At 41.0% G+C, this 17744-nt stretch overlaps 1 protein-coding gene across 3 annotated transcripts in view; it reads right to left on the reverse strand.

The window, feature by feature from the left end:
- The window catches only part of EML1 (EMAP like 1), a 131535-nt gene that overhangs the window by 93315 nt on the left and 20476 nt on the right, over window positions 1–17744 (reverse strand). For 2 of the 3 annotated variants that reach the window (XM_075151105.1, XM_075151102.1), the window contains exon 1: window positions 14953–15252. The exons of the other annotated variant lie outside the window; for it this stretch is intronic. In XM_075151105.1, coding sequence (XP_075007206.1) covers window positions 14953–15079 — 127 coding nt within the window. In that variant the 5' untranslated portion in view covers window positions 15080–15252. Of the gene's footprint in view, window positions 1–14952; window positions 15253–17744 lie in introns of those variants that run through there. 3 annotated transcript variants of the gene reach the window in all.

Consider the following 17744-nt stretch of genomic DNA (forward strand, 5'->3'; position numbering starts at 1 on the left):
ATATTACTGTTAGAAGGGGCTAGCCAATCTCATTATGTCACTTTCTATATTTGCCATAAGAGCTAAAATTGGTAATTTATGTTACTGGAAATTTGCCCAGATATGGAAAATGACTTGGCAAGTGTCTTGAGAGGTAATTGGAAAAAATACTGCATTTCTTTTAGTGATTCTATATGTTATGCTTGCTTTTAGTTAGGGGTTTATTGGAAAAGCTAATTTGCACTACTAAACAAGTCATAGAAAGTAGTTGCAGAGTTTACCTATAATCTTAATTCCTGCCATCACGTATGTCCATTTACTGCCTCAATTAACCTAGCTTAATGTTTTGCTTATCCATCTCCTGTATCTTTCATCAAATACAATATTAATTATCCCAAAAGAGGCAGGGGGAGAAAGAAGACAATATTCCGTTTGTACCGTGTGGGTTATTTCTGCAGGGGACAATAGAAAGTCCACTGGTTCAAACTCATTGAATTTCCATGAGCTTTTCCCGCGCGGGTGGAGGAGCGAGAGGGTGGAAGGCAGGATGACCTACAAGGGATACACAGGACATTCAGCCCACTATGCTTGCAGATTCCTTTGATATCTGCCAGAGCCCAAGACCACCTACATTGAAACCTTACATCCCTCCAGTGCTTTTGTTGCCTCAGCCCATTTCTGCTTTCCCAGTAAAAGATCCCAAGACACAACCTGGGGATGGAAGAAAACAGTTAAATCATCATCTAATCTAAACTTGGCTGGCTCGAGAAAAAAGCAACAGGGAACTATCCTTCCCTACAGTTTTCAACATTACTTTACACTAATTTCCAGCATGGACTGTAGCTTTTATTTTTGTGGGTAACTATAGTTTTGATTTGAATTGAACTGTTTTATTTACTTTGGAACAGAATTTGGCTTGGAAGAAACTTTTTTGTTCTGGTCTGTGCAATCACCCAAGGCCCACAATGTGATCAAAGCAATTTTGTGTTACATGTGTTTTTTCAAAGTCATTTCTTTCTACAGATTCATAGCAAGTGTATCCATAAATTTAGATAAATTCCACTTTTCATCTCCTTTTGACATATAAAACTTATGAAATAAAATGCAACAAAGTAAGTGGTTGAACCAAAGAAGCCTTCACTGAATTGCCTAGGAACATGAATAGCCATCGGGGTTTAAATTGCAGGATCAGGTCCATACAATAATAAAATACTTGGCTTTTGGGGAGAAAATGCTGGTTGTTCTTAGAACACCTCTGCCAGCCAGTGCAAGGTGTAGGATTACTAATCCTCCTCAGGGGAAGCCATGCGTGGCATTCTTCGCTTTGGTGGTGGCATTCAAGAGAGTCCTGGACAGAGGAAAAAGTAATAGGGGCAATAATGACAGACTCTGAATGAAGCCCTGAGAAATAGCCCAGGCCCTGCCGCCTGGCTGCCAGCCATCCAAGCATGAAGAACAATCGTGCATTTGTTTCGGATACCAAGTCACCTAATTTTAAAAACGCTTCCTGATGCAGCCCTTTAATTCTTAAGTATTTCACCACCTGACGTTTCTCTCTCAAGCTTTCAAAGAAGCAAGAGAAAACCAGAGCTACGGATAAGGGAAAGGAAGGAAACTAAAAGGATTTTGTTGGTGGTGCAGTCATAATTCAAGAAGAAAAGGGCAAGAATACAAGTTCTTTTCAACTTTTTGATGCCCGATAACCCCTCTTTGTCCCACCACTTTCTGACAGAATAAATGCTGGAATGAAGAATAGAATGAATCTCAAAAGAAAAATATGTATTGTGTGCCATAAATTATACAAGCAGATGCAGCCATGAACGAAAGAATTAAGAACATAAAACCCCTGCAGTGTGCACTGGCTGAGGAAGGGCTGGAGGTTGCCAAGGGACACTGCGTGACCACCGTGCAGTCCAAGCTAGGATCTTGCTCTAAACATCAGCCTACAGCTCTGTCATGCAGGGGCTTGCTGCCTTTTCCTTCGCATTCTTCCTCTTAAACAGCTCTTTTACATATCAGTAGCTGTTTGATGAATGTTTTGGCCATAACCAGCTTGTGGTATATTTTACAGATGTCTGAGAAATCTTGCAACAAAGAATTTTGCATCTTTTCCCCAAACCATCCCTTCAGACAAATATTCCCACATGAAGGTGAATGAGTCCCCCTAGACTAAGAGATGGGTTGAATAGGCCAAGGACCAAGTCTTCATCTGCTGCAACCTTGCAGAGCACCATCAGCTTCAGCTGAAGTCTTGATTTCATTACTTTTTGTTAGAAAAAGTGTTATATAGCTTTATGGTGCTATATACAGAAATAATTACAAATAACGTAGCTAGCTGGTTAATGCTCATCAGAGACTTCATTCGACTAAGCAGTTGTTTGGCAAAGTCAAAACTCTGGATCAAGATTTTTCATATTTACACATTTATAACATCTCTTCATTTTTCATGGCATTTTTTATTTCAAGACATCAGCAGCTATTTTCTTATTCAGCAATCATTTCAGCAGGAAAAAAAAGCTTAGCAGTGTTGATGCAATTTAGCTTCATATGACCAATTAAGAAAAAAATGCATTTCAAAGAAGTTGATGACATTCATTTTATATCAGTAAGATGCTTTAAAGAAAACCTGTATAAGACTGGGTAAAAGGACATTTTGCTAACTTCACTATTTTAAATGTCATGTGGTGACCGTCCAAGAATAAGGAGTAAATAATACTTTATGCTGGAAAAGAATACATATGACTCATGATTTTCAGCTGTCATACATGTGAACTTGTGGAAAACGATGCAATTAGAGACTAGAAGGAGAGCAAAATCTCTGTTTACATTCAGCTCTGCTGAGCAGATCAGAACTGCTGGAGAATTGCAGAAAAAATGTCCTTTTCTCTCTTTCTCGTGTCCTCCATGGGCTGTGTACTGCTCTGAGTTCCATCATATTCAGGCAATGCAATTAGGGACAGTCTTGATATGATTTAGCATTTTGTACTTTTTCCATTTGTCTGAGGAAGTGTGTTTGTTCTGTCATTTATTCACCATTTCCTTCCACGTGAAATTAGGAAATTTGGCATATGAAGACTGAAACCCAGGGTTTTTCCATCCCTGCATGTTTTCCCTCGGAGCTCAGAAACTCAAGTTATCCCAGTGTAGAAGGAGGAGAGGAAATGTAGTAATAAAGTCCCTGGCTTCATCACAAGCCCCTTTCTGACCTGACCGGAAGAAACTATATGGAAAGTGATTGAACTATTGAGGATAAGTATAGATGAACGGCAAAAGTATGTTGAGATAAAATCAGAAAGACAAAAGCACAAAATAAGATACAAGCAGGGTCAGTGAGGTAACACGGTGTCATTCTACAAATGTGTATGAAGAAGGCCAGGCGAGCGCTGGTCCACTACTCAGGGGTGCGAGACAACTGTTGACAGATGACACGGGGAAGGTGCAAGAGATTAATGACTTTTTTGTATCTGTCTTCATTAAAGCTGTATTTCAACAAACGTGTTAAGCCAGTGCTGTTGCTGAAAAATGTCGTTACACCCTCCCTGCTCCACTCCGTTCCCACCTCCTCGCTGCCCTCCTGCATCCCACTGCCACAGCGATTTGTAAGGGTGTGCAGGGATCTGGATGGGGGAACTGATCCAGCTGAGAATTAACCTAGCAAATAGATGATTGTTACTAGGATCAATTAGTTCTGCAGATTGATTCATCTCATGGCTTCACTGTATTCAGATAATTTTCTTGAAATTAGCTAGACGTGTTAACCTCATCCTATGATGCTTAAAGGGCAGACTGATCGAAGGACGGGTAGCTGCTGTCTCTGAGTGACTAGATGTCTAGGGTGTCAGAGGATCAGAAATAGGAAAGCATGGTGCCTGATTTAAAATGAGGGGAAAAAAGGAACTAGGAGATTTTTGATTCGTCTGCTTAACTTCAATCCCCCCAAAAATGTGGGACTTTCTAAACAAACTATTTATAAGTGCCTAGAAGATAAAGGGGAAATATGTAGCATTCAGCTTTAGTTGTAAGAACAAAGTCTGTCAAACCAGTCCAGTTCTTTCTATGACTGTATTGTGCTGTGGAGAGGGGACAGGCAGTTGGTGTCATATAACTTAAATTCAGCAAGGCTTTTTGCATACTCATGACACTCATAAGCAAATAGGGAAACACAGCCTTGCTGACCCTGCTACACCTGTTCTGACGGGTGTGAGGCTGTTCAGGTAATTATACCTAAAAAGTGACATGAAAGGGAAGGATGTATGAAATACGATTCTGCATGGTTTTGTTCTAAGTTCCATTATATTCCACATTTTCATTAGTTACTGAAAAAGGGAGCAGAGGACATACTTAGTAAATGTGAGGGTCACAGCTTGGGAGCTCTGCAAGTATGTTAGTCAACAGGCAGATTAAAATTTAAAAAAAGATCTTGGCAGCTTGAAGGAACTATCTGTAAAAGCAAGATAAAATGTACTAAGGACCAGTACAAGGGACTACATTTAGACAGGAATTATCTGCTGGAAGGTGGGTAATAACTGGTTAGGAAATAGCTTGACCAAGGGTAGACCACAAACCAAACACTGAGTCAGCTATGTTATGCAGAGTGGAAAAGGCAAGCAGCATACTGGGATGGATAAATAATCCTGAAAATGTATGAGGAAATCTTTCCACCCTATTCAGCATTGATAACGCCTCAGATGGAGCATTAAGTCCAGTTTAAATAGGGTTTAAATTGTGTCAAGAAAGATTCTCATTCAGGTTAGACATTAGAATAAAAAAATCCTTCCAACTGTAAGGGCAGTAAAGCACTGGGATAAGTTGCCTGAGGAAGTTACGGAGCATCCACGGAACATCTCTAAGATCATTTTAGACAAATATATGTCTTGTTTGATGTGATATAGCTGGTCCTGCCTTGTGTCAGGTTTGTTAGATGAACTCTCACAGTCTTTTCCAGCCTAGGTTTCCTGAGATCCACCTCACCAAGTTATTGTCCATCCCGTTAAGCTTTCTGGGGAACAGTAGCTGCAGGCCCACTTCCACCGGCGTTTTGCTGTTGTTCTTCTCATGTGAGGTTCACAAGTAATTGGCTGGAGTGCCTCAAATAATCCCACTTTACTTACAAAATCTCTCTCAGTTGCTATCAAGCTGGAATAATATAAATTAGGACATCGTTCCATTTTTCTGTTCTGAGGAGATCAAATCTTGCCCCCATTTAAGTCATTGGCAATGTATTCCTACCACCCCCAAAAGCAGCTGATGAAGAAAACAGTTTAGTTAATGTCATACCAGAAAATAAAGTTGATATACAAAAAAATCAATTCACTTTTCTGAGCACTCGTGTATACGGTGCTACTGGTCTGGGGGCTAGTGATGGAGAATCAGCCTTTGTTCTCACGGTCACTGGTGTGAAGTCAGGTCAGGTCAACACGAAGCAATCCCAGTCCACTACTGCTTGTTAGAAAATGAGATAATGCCCCTTTCCCTCTTATGAGAAGGTACAAAGCAGAGTCAAAACTTGGCAAAAAATCACTATCACAGCGGCAATAGTGAAATGCCAAAAGCCCGAGCAGGCATTAGGACTGAGGTGTCCGCACTGTCTGCTTCCAAAACAATACGTGGGATGTCTGGGATTTCATTTTTCTACTCTGTTCCCTTTTCTGGATCCACTCCTATAATGCTCACATGGACAAGCTGATGAAGTAAAAAGCCTATTCACACTGACTGCAGTATTTGCTTTCAGTTAAAAGTGTCTAATTGCTGTTTAGCAGGCAAACATGTACACCTGCGGAAAGGAGAGCTCTCTCTGGGTTTGATGCTCCTGAGCATCTGTAATCAGCACAGATGAAAATGTTTTAAAGTGAGCTCAGTCTGTATTTGTCTTCATATCACAAAGTACTGCTAGGGACAGAATCGAATGTTTGGGTCTGTTTATATTATTCCCTTGCATGAGATGAAAGGCATTTCTGCCTCTCTTTTCTCTGCATTCACAGACACCGACACGTAAAGGCATTCTGTACAAACTGTCCTCCCTTTCCCTCACAAAAGAGTGATAATCTGATATGATTTATTGCTTAGCGGCACAATCTCCTAAACAGGCATTGAAAATGATCATTAACCTTGAAGGCTAGACTATCTATTTTCTGGACTTGCCCTTCACAGTGCTAACAAAAGTAGTTTCTACAAGAGATATTTGACTTTTACATTATCTGAGATACACATTTAAATTCATAAAATCTATTAATCTTTTTATATATTCCAGAGCCTAAACCACAAAGTTTAAAATTATATCTTCACACGTATGAAACTCAGGTTTGCCATTCAGCTTAGACGTAATAGCGTGACATTTGAGAAAGCTGTGACATTTGGATCTGTGTCCAACAGAGGGAGGTGTTCCGAAACGGGGATTTGGTCCAAACTCTTTCTAAGTTTAAGGAATTCAGCTGAAGAGGGGGTGGGGAGGGGCACACAAAAATGCAAGTGAGCAACAGATACTGTACTATTGCAATTCAATTCATTTAGCTGCTCTGTGAGAATCCGGGTGTGGAGTCACTGCCTGCTTAGGGAGTCAGACCTACTCGGAAGATTTAGGATCAGACCAGCGGGGATGACTTGGTGAGAGGACTTTTAGATCAGACAGGTGACAATATCATCTCTATGTCAGAAAGGAACTATGATTCTCTTAAAAAGCACTATTTGGTTCATACCACCTGCTTGATGTAAGACAAACTCAAGCAGAGGTCCTGTCTGGTAGGCAATTTGGGTTCAGTTTGAAGTTACTTGGCTGTGCCTTCCTCACAGGCAGTCACTATGGCAATGGGAAAATATTGTGAGGTATAGGAATGATGGGAATATGACTCAGAGAGTACAGAAAAAGGAATGTTCAAAAACATAACTCCCAGTAGGCTCAGAGTACACTTTTCAAAAATATGGACAAATTGAGGATGACAATCTGGCACTGCTTTGCACCGGTGTGTTTATTGGGGAACGCGGTTAATAAATAACAAACCATAGTGGTGCATATTTTCAGCCCCCCTATTATCAGGGGGAAACAGAAGCTGGCAGCAAAGGAAATGGCGGCACTCTGCTCTGCTCCTTCCAGCCTGCGCCTTTCCCCCGTGCGGCTGGAACGGCGTTTATCGGTAAGGGACATGTTTGGACAGACTCGGTCAAGTCAGCGTGCGACTTCCGTGGCTTTTCCAAGTGGAAAGGCTTCTCCTTTTGCTTGCAAAGCCACAGAGGCTTGTGGGAGCCTCTGTATGAAGTCTCCCTTCTCACTGACCCTCGTCCCATTGAATTGGGATTTGGCCCAGATACAAAGGAAGTAGCCCAAGGCAAGAGCCAGCCCAAGGGGAGACATCCCTACAGAACATCACGTGAAGAAGAACTGCCAGGCTAACCCAGACCTGTGCTCAGTACCAGATGGGCTTCAGCTTGCCACACAACAGGCATTTATAAAATAGCTTGTCCTCCGGAGAATTTTCTCCCCAGTTTTGCTATTTGGTTATTTAGTCCCAGGAAGCATGAAGATAGATATTTATAGAGATATATACACACACATATATATATTATTTTTTCTTGTTTAAAAAAAACCCTCTGCCTCACGCAGCTAATGACGATTGCATGACTTATATTAGTCCTAGTCATTCTCCTAATCCTTTATGCTTTTGGCCTCGGTAGCACTCTGACATAGTTAGTCCGACAGATCAATTATGCATTGTGCAAAAGCCTTTCTTTTAATCAAATTCATGTTCTGCCTTTTACTTTTCTTAATGTCTCTTTACCCTTGAACTCTGAGAAGAGCCAGATTAACTACTCTTTTTATAGCGTTCAATTTTTTCCTGCATCCCTCTCAAGCTTCCCTTTCAATTTACTCAAATCTTTCAGTCATTTCTGCCTTGAAGGAGGTGAGAGCTTCCTTCCCTGGGGCTTTCTGGGACCTGTGGAGTTTGGGGGCTGTCCCCAAGCTTCCCCTCCTGACCTGCAAGCTGCTGCTTCTTCATGAGAAATTCAGTGAGCTGAAGCAGTCCGCTGCACCCTTTGATCCTGCTCCCCTGAGTTTTACTATGGGCGGTACAACGGAGCCCCGAGGCATCAACATGATTATACTGTATTTTTTTACCTTAAAAATACTGGCCACCAGTATTGTTGCTCAGCAACATGAAACTGTGTATCACTGCTGGCTTCATTAAACTTTAAAAATATTTTTCCTTGCCAACTCAAATAAATAATTGACGATGATTTCAGAGTATATTTAGCATGTCTGTTGGAATTCCAGTAAGTAGGTAAAACAGTTTTTATATTTCTAGAATTAAGAAGAAATAACTAATACTGGCTGTAAAATAAAATGTGTAGCTGAAAAATACTTGCTCTTACATAGAAATTTGTAAATCGCTCAAAGACACTATACCAAATAAATGTCAAAATGCTATAAAAATTATTTATTTACTGAACACACTGCACCTTCTTTTTTGCAAAGATCATTAAATCTTATTGTATAGTTTCCTACTAGAAAAGACTACAACAACTGATCCTTTAACTTCTTTATTATACATATATTTGCTAATATAGGCAATTGAACACATTAAATATGCATAAATAGAGAAGAACAGATTTCAACATATATAATTTCTGGTTGAGTAATAGTGCCTGGGGTTATTAAAAGGGAATGGGTTGTAAAACTCAAGTGTACTTTTGTCATCTAACTGATGGATTGCTTGTTATTCACCTCTAGCATGGGTCCCAGCTAAAATAAATTGCTTCAGTCCTTACCAGCAGATTCTTTTCTATTATCTGCGTGAAGTCCCGGTTTTGTCTAATTGGTGGCATTACCAGAACATTTTTCTGCAAATATAGAAGCCTCTTGGTAAATGCAATTGCTACTTTAACCCATGAGAGACGTGTTTAGATGTGTATCTGCGAGCAGAATGGGGAGAACCTGAGCGAGGGAGCTCTGGAGATCTCCGATCTAAATGACTGCCAAAATAAACATGAGTGGAGGTAGAGGGATTAATCCTGTAATCCTTACTTAAGCAAAATTCCTGCTATCTTCAGTGAGTTTCTCACTGGGGAACAGCTGTAGAAATTGGCCTAAATGAAGCAGAAATGAGAAAAGCCAAATTCTGCCTCTGGGTCTGCACGTGTGACTTCTGTAAAACCTGAAGTGTGACACCCCGAGCCTGGGATAATCAGCACATAAATTCCCACCAAGGTCCACAGTGCCAAGACTTTACTCGGTATAAATACCAGGCATATCCATACCCCCACAGGGAAATGGTCTATCCAAGCTTTACTAAGAAGCAAGAAAACAAGTGCAAACCGAAACTAACATTCAGAAATAAAACGTGCATTTTATTAAAAAGCGTCTTCCATTTTAACCAATCCTAGGAGTGTTTGGAGCATTTGTTTTCACTGAACTCAGAGTTATTGCCCCCATTTTCCAGCTGGGATGGAAAACCAACATGCAAAGTTAAGTGATTTTCCACAGACCACACAGCAAGTGATTAGTATCATGGGGATGAATTAATCTTGGGTGTAAATCCATAAAGATTAATGGAGCTCTAACAGGGATTAATTTGGCCCATCATCTCTAAGGATAGCAAAACCAATTAGGTGATGTCATTAATCTTCTGGTTAGTACAGGACTGTTTCTTAAGCAATACTGAAAGAAAGACAATAGAACAGGAATGACCAAAGGATCCACTAAAACAGATGAATTGGCCATTCTTTGGCAGAGGATTCACAGCAGGAGCCTTAAATATTGACCACAGCCCTGACGTGCCCTCAGGCTCCCATCCCAACTGAGCCACTCTACAGCAATCATTTATTTGAGGATTGGAGAAGCAGCCCAGATTTCAGTCACTGATTAGGTTTACGTCTTTTCTTAGGGCAAGACTTCCATGAAACTGATTTGGAGTCAAATGTATTTATTATGGCCCCGGGATCTTCAAATCTTTGGAAAATAGGAAGCAGTTAATGCCCTATGGGAAGTAGCAATTAAAGGTTCATAAATTTTAAAACTTTCACTTCTGGCCTGACAAAATGTGAACTATCCCATTAGAAATAAGCCTATAGGAAGGAAGTATTGCAAAATCTGTATAACTGACATGTTCCAAGATTTGGAAAAAAATATTTCCTTATTTATTGGTTGGGACAATACAAAATTTCCCATCTTAAATACTGAAGATGTTCCTGATGCTTACAAAAGGGTCAAAACTGGCCCACAGCAGAGAATGATCTTTCCTCTGTTTGCCTCAGAAATTTTATTTTAAAGAGAAGCTAAATTAGACAGAAAGTTTTTTGTTAAAGGGTAATGACCAGCTTTAACAAATGCATACAAAGCAGAGATGAACAGAACAACGAAAACTATGGCTTCCAGACCATGGCTGATGAATTTATGGAAAAAGAACATCTGTGTCATTGTCAAGGTCTAGCGTGGGGACATTGAATAGGAGATAGTGAGTTTGTGCCCAAAAGTTGTTTGGATTAGTATTACCAGTAGGCCTGGTAAAAATGTTCCACTGGGATTTTGAAAGCAAAACTTGGCAACAGGGAGATCATTAAAACCCTACTGCAGAGAAGCCCTCATTCAAAATGTAGTAATAGGTAGCATTTCATTGTTATTAGGAGAAAAAATATTCTAGCTGTAATAGGGATCTTCCCATCAATAGTTCTGCACGAATAAGAGTTTTATAATCGGTGAAATGACTTAAAACTCCTTTCACGGGGATGTTCTTGGATAGGTTAAAACCTCTTTCCTCATTTTATATAATGTGGGAGTTCAAATGAGGTGACGTGCTCAGGCTGATGGTATGGCTCCATTCGGGAGGGAGGACGTCATGATGCTCCCTTGTACTGCAGTAGAGAAGCAAGGCTTTGCGAGGCAGGGCTTTCCAGCTTCCTTCCCACCCCAGTCGACTGAGCACTTTTTAGGAATGTAATGACACACTGCCGAGTCCGTCTACGAACAAAGGATGCTAAAAACAGATATGGAGTCAGCACCTAATCAGAATATGAAAGAAACTTGAATTCTGGCAGGGTGACTTGAGTGTAGAAGATGGAGTGGAGTGGACACGTTTCTGAGTCGGTGCCGATAGTATGTCAGCATTTAGGAGTCAGTACTTCTAAATATCGATGCTCATAAGCCTAGAAATTGTGATGTGGAAAATTTCATCAGCCAAAAATAGTAAAAAAATGTACCAGGGAGTGTTCCTACATGGTATGGGCTATGTTTCAGAAGGGCAATGAAAACAACAGGAAATGTGCTTAAGAAAAAGCTGTCAAATTAGGCCCATAATATACAAAAAGATAAAAGAACGTCCGTTTTAATATCTTCCTTTGACAGATGGATCTAAAGAAATATTCTGAGAAATGCTCCAACACAAGCCTATGTTTCCAGAAGGCCTTTCAGAACATGAAATGAAAATGTTTCTGTCTCACTGTTTGTTTCTGACAACTGTATTTGGTGATTATTAGAGGAAGAAATGATAAAAATATACTTTTTTCATAAGTAGCTATTATCTTGAACATTATGATTTCTAGGCAAAAAGAAAATTCTGAATATAGACAGTTGTATTTCAGTAGACTAGCTAGCTTAATACTAGTTTTCTTTTAAAAAAAATAGACCAGCTTTATCGTTAGTGATTAGGGCAAACGAGTAGCGACCATGTCACCATTTATCCAGCCTTTCTAATGTGCAAATATACTTGCAGCACAGTGCTGCAAGCGCAAGGCTATGTAAAACCAGACAGTAAATGTAAAACTGTGCAAAAGCTATGCAAAACAAGTGCAGCAAATGTAAACCCATTCATGCTTTCAGCTCTGGTATGACCGGGGTAGGAGCTGGGTAGGTACCTTATCTCACCTTCTGCAGCTAATGTTTGTTGTAGAAGCAATATAGCAACCAACACAGCATCACAGATATTAGCTCCATGCAAATAAACTTACATTAAAAATGGTATTTAGTGTTCAGGGGGACAAAATCAATACTTTAGTGCTGTAGTGAATACCACAGTAAAAATACCTGACATTCAAATCCAAGTGACTTCATAAAAAATAACTCCACACAAACAATTACAGCCTGTCTAATTCATGTATCTTTGGTGCCCTACTTAAAACACTTGTGTCAGAAATAATTTATGAGGGAAGATATATGCATATTCATAGTAATTACTGCTTCACAAGTCCAGTTGCAGTAAAGCTGGAAGATCTTGGAGAATAACAGTAAGAAAGGTAGTGATGGCAACTGCTTCTAGGCGCTGTGGAGCACAGCGAAGCCCAGACTTTGTCCTGTAAACACTGTGTTAGCTGTTTGCTAACCCATGGGTACGGTGACTGCTGATTCACTGGCAGTTAGCTCTGGTTCTGTTTTAAGAACAGAGTAACAGGCAGCCCGAAATGCATGTATTTATGGAAAAGCCTTTTATGTTCTAGTTTGGATATATTTGATGGTATTCAGAGGTTTACTGGGTTCTTTCTTCCAGACTGCAAACACAATAATGGAAACATTTATTCATTGGCTTGTGTACATATTTAGTGCTATATATGGATTGTGGACACAAATAAAAAGTTGGCTTACGTCACCAGAAATGTCATCTTAAGATCAGAGTAAGAAAACAGATTTCATGTAAGTATATGAAATCTTCATGGTCATTTTTACATACCCATTTTACTTCATATTTTTACATCAAATTAGTAGCAAATTAGCTCTTCACCATGTCCTTGCTAAGAAGCGAAAGCTTCAGCTGTGGTGGCAGCTTGCCCTCTTCAGAGGTACCAACTCAATCACTTGCTACCATCCCACAGTGCCCAATGTCACCCTGAGGGACATAAAAAACTCATTTCTATGAGCAAGCATCCCTTAAAATGTTTTGGAAAACGATACCAGTCCAAAGCAGATGGTACAGGTCTGCCCCTGCCATCTCCCTAGGGAAGGTACCACCTCGAGTCCCATTTTGGAGGGAACACAGGTGCAGCGCAGTGTTTCCAAGGGGACTAAAAGGGCCCCTCTCACAGAAGACAGAATATAGGTGCCCCAGCAAGTCAAGCCAGACACTATCCCCTTGCTCCGAGCACATAGCTGTCGAGGGGGTAAATATAAAGGCGAGACAGACCAAGGTCTAAGTACATCCTACAGAGTCGGTGTCCTCAGAGCATGAGCAGCTGGTTAATCTGATTAAAGGAGATGGAAAAACATCTTGAGGATGACACGGCCAGGGGGAGAAGATCAGTGTGCAGTAAAAGCCAGAGAAGTGCCCGGGCGCACGCGTGGCTCAGTGTCAATACCAGAACACGTGCAGGAGGCAACCCAGCATGACTGTTTCCTGCACAGCTTCATGGTACCCACCAAAAGCCACAATCCCCACCTCCCCCGGCACGCTGGGGGTTGCCTTCCTGCACATGCTGGGCAATGTGAACTCCAAGAGTATGATTAAAAGTAGTATCATTTATCCACATCTAGCTATATTATCTCTTTCTTTTGAACAAAGAAGAACCCATGAGGATGGATTCCTCATTCAATCTATTATAGACTACAGGCAATCATGACCCAGGATCTTCTCAAAGATTTTTGTTAGAAAGGAAAAATATCTGCTCTTCCACAAACCCTGCATTCGACTTCCCAGCCAGATAGCTTCAGAGATCTCACTGTACTTCTGTCTTTCAATAGCTCCTGGATGTCTGACACAGCCCTACGCTTGGCTTGTGCCAGGATGAAGTGCCTTGGTGCCTTAACAGATCTCCTCCATCTTCAGTGTGCCTGAGCCTATTCCACAAGAGCAGCACAACGTTTTGTAAAGCGCTCTCTGAACAAAGCAGCCAGCTCCAAAGGCATCTTTCTACCTGGGTTGCCTCAGCTGCTCACAGTTAATGAGTCACATGCTATATAATGCAGCGATGGGGCTGTCAGAAGGGGGTTTTGAACCTGTTCTCGTTGTGCAGAGCCCAGGTTTGATACATGCATAATTCAGATAATACCATTTGCTGCTGTGATGCCAATTGCCAGACTCGGGCAGCTTTGTGGGATCAAGCGCTGCGAGGCGAAGGCGTGCTGAGAGCATTGGCAGCGTACAGCAATTGCTGACAGCACCTCCCAGGATTATACGTGCAGACCATAAAGTCACTGCCATGTGCAAACAGCAGTCCCCGTATCCTGGTATGGGAGAGCTGGTACTTCTGGGGCTGGGGAGAAATGCAACGCATTCTTCTCTTTTAAATCTGGTTTTGGTTTTGGGGTATGCTGCCAAGCTCTACAATGCAGAGAGAAAGACAATACAGCTATTTAATCTACATAGATTAGTCTCTGCATGAACTCCAATCCCGGATTTTCTTGGCTAGATCTCAGGATGGGGATTTCTTTTGTTAGCTAATGAGTAATGTAAAAAGATCTACAAGTCTACTACTTAGGAAAATGAAATATATTTAAAATCAGGTATTTTGATCACTTATCTTGTTTTTTTCCTTACTGACTGAAAGTATAGTTATGTATAATCTCAAGCTAGTAAGCAACAAATCCTTTCTTATTAAAGTAAGTTAAACCATTAATTGCATTATAGCTTACTTTAGATTTACAGTCCTTTTTTTACTGCCACCTGTCTACTTTTCAGACTGTACTGAAGGAAAAGGAAAGCTACTTTCTGTTCTAAACTCACACTAGAACGCTCACTGTGAACAGTTAACACTTAAAAAGAAACAAGTCTATGAGCTCTTCAGAGCTCAACACTGAGTCAGAATGATCTTTCTTGCTGTAGTATGGTATTTAAAATCAGACAATACAGAAACAGGTGCGATCTTACAGTATCACATCCAGCCTAGATAAAACATCATTGCAGTAACCCTGTCTGCTTGCTACTTAACACCGAGCCACCATCACACTTAAGGAAAACTAATTACTTTGTAGATGGAGTTAAAATCCCAGCTGCTATAAAATACAAGGTAATCCTGATGTCAATGGCATTGTGGAATTAAGTAATGGAAGAAATGAGTGACCTGCACAGAACTCTGGTGCTCCACTGTGGTCTGCCTGGGCCGGTTCCTCGGGGATGGACTTCATGTTCCTCTGCGATGCCCCCGGAGCAGCTGGTGGGTTATGTCCGGGACTCAAAGGGCTCTGCATGAGAGGCAGCTGGGTGCCTTATCTTCTTTTTATTTATGTGAAGGTTACAATGGCAGCAGACAGCGATGCATAGACACTAAATTAATTAAGCTGTTTTTAAGCCACAGAATTAAGGTGATGTCATAAGAACCCGCTTAGGATGGCAAGGTCACTGGAAAGGGAGAGTACACGTCCTGCAATGAAAGAATTCATAGTTTGAAGGGCTTGTGCTGGATGCCTTGTGTGGACTTGTCAAACTGCTTGTTTTTCAAACCTGGTACCACCTGGAGAAGTACTTTTTCTATCCATTGAAATATCCAACAGCATCTCTGATTTAAACAGGAGAAGAGCTGATACACCTGCTTCAGTTGTGAGCAACACATATTATATACTCAGAAATGCATAAATTAGATATATTTGGAAACACACAGAATTGAGAAAATATTTTGATGCAAGATAACATAGTTCATATAATTTACACCAGACTGAATTTGTGTTTGTATACAAGCATGCTCAGATAGGCACATGTTGGCGACCAGAAATCTGCTCAGCTTTCAACTTGCATTGACATGGTATTGCATTGCCATTTTGCATTGATAGTTTATGCTGTACAACTGAGCCTGAGATTTTTTCTCTATTTCCTAAGTAACTAGTTTCATAAAAATCAAGAACAGCAAAAATTGGTTTTGAGTTTCTTCATAACCTTACACACACAAAAAAAAATAGGGTGACTCTAACAGAAGAAATAAAGCAGATGCTGATACATTGCAAGCTCTTAATGATGCTATTGCTTCATTGTGAACTATTTCTACTAGGAAATGTTGAGCATCTGAACTGCAGCCATAATCCTCTCACACAGAAGCCTTTTCTACAGCTCGTACAGAGTAAGTACAAGCCTGTGTCTTCAGCATTAATGGAATCAGCTGAAGTGAGTAATGCTTTGTGTATCCTAAGGCTGTGATCCTGTAAACGTGGTAAAAAGATGGCAGTGTTGGTTTTTCTAAGCAGTCAGTCCCACATGAGGTGAAGTGAGTCAGAGCATTCGAGATGGATGGGCAGCTCTCAGAAAGGAGCTTTTGTTCCTCGTCTCCAGTCTCTAACAGTCACAAGGAAATCGTCTCTACCATCTACCTATTAGCATCAGCATCACGAGGGCTGTTTGTGTGAGAAACACTTACGAGTATAAGCAAAGGTCACACAAGGAGACTCTTAAATCAGGATCTTTTTTTTTACCAAGCTTAAAATGACCACACTGATGACCCACCACTGACTCCCATAAGGAAAAGCTAGAGGACTGCTAGAGACACAGATAGGGATCAATTTGTCACTGGGAGCTTTGCAGTAACAACTATTTATCCTTGTCTGCAGTATTCATACAAACAATTGAAGAGAAACATTTCTATTCACTACATGGCAGTCTCCTACCCTTTCTTTTCCTGATAGCTGTTACTTGTAATTGCAGCAAGAATAATATCCTGAGGGCTTTATGCTGATCCGCTGGATTTGAACATCAGCCTCTCAACTTACAGCCTCCATATCCCCCACCGCCAGACAAGTACACACTGTTTCTGCTATCCAATAAAAGCTTATGAAACAAGCTTACACCTGCTTAGATTTTACCACCAATTTCATACAAGGAATTGAATGTGAAATCCACTTGCTAATCATGCAAAACTGGCAGGCAGATGAAATAGCTCTGTTCCGCTCTCGATGCCACGGGGCACATTTTGTCCCGATTTGTGCGTGATACAGCAGCACGGCAGGCAGTGAGCTGTACGGGGTCTGAAGCCAGGCAGCGCGTGCCAAAGAGCAGATGAGCTCTTTTAAGCGTTCCTTCTTGTAGCATCTCAGCGTTTCTGAGTGCTCGGAGGTTATATACTAGCTATGCTCCAATGGTGCGGAAAAGCACTTTCCATTCAAAGTGAATAGTCATTAAAGTAATAGAGAAAATTGTTAAGTGCTGTCAATGGAGACATCTTTGCTTTTTTATAGATGTGTTAATGGAATGCGCTGCCACAAATCATAAGGGGTTTGCAGCCCGTTACTTCCAAATGGTGAATATAATGATAAAAACAAATATTGTGTTACCCACTAGTTTCCATTATTGGGCTAAATTATTGGATTAAATCGTGATCCCCAGAGCTGAAGTCAAAGGATTTTGCCCAGAGCAACGATTGGGATATCAGAAGACGCAATCTCCCTGATTCCCACAGGGGAGCTGAGGGGAAGCATGGGAGCAGAGGAGTGGGAGCACCCCCATTCTCCCCACCATGTGAGGACGTATGTTGGGAGAATGAACTACTTCTGCGTGGACACACACACACATATGTATATACATATGTCTGTGGGCCCTGCTGCACAGCCAAGCCAAGGGCACTCTGAGTCCTGCCCATCCATACAAGGAAGCCCAGCATTGCTCTGTATGGATTTTTAGTGGCTCCTATGTAGTCCTGCACAATTTTCTCAAGGTAAAAGGCAAAAGAAACGTAGGCACTGCTGCTAAAAATAGCCAGTTATGCTCTCGATGATTCATTTGTTGGTGGGGAGTACCCATAAGTGCCTCTATCTAAACAGTCTGTTCTCTGGCTCAGTATCTCCTGTATCAGCTTGTATATGTCTCTCCAGTCTTTCTCAGTCTGTTTTTCTATGGGTTGTATCTTCTTCAGCTAAATATATTAGGACAGTC

This window comes from Calonectris borealis, chromosome 5 (genome assembly GCF_964195595.1).
Source record: "Calonectris borealis chromosome 5, bCalBor7.hap1.2, whole genome shotgun sequence".
Classification (NCBI taxonomy): domain Eukaryota; kingdom Metazoa; phylum Chordata; class Aves; order Procellariiformes; family Procellariidae; genus Calonectris; species Calonectris borealis.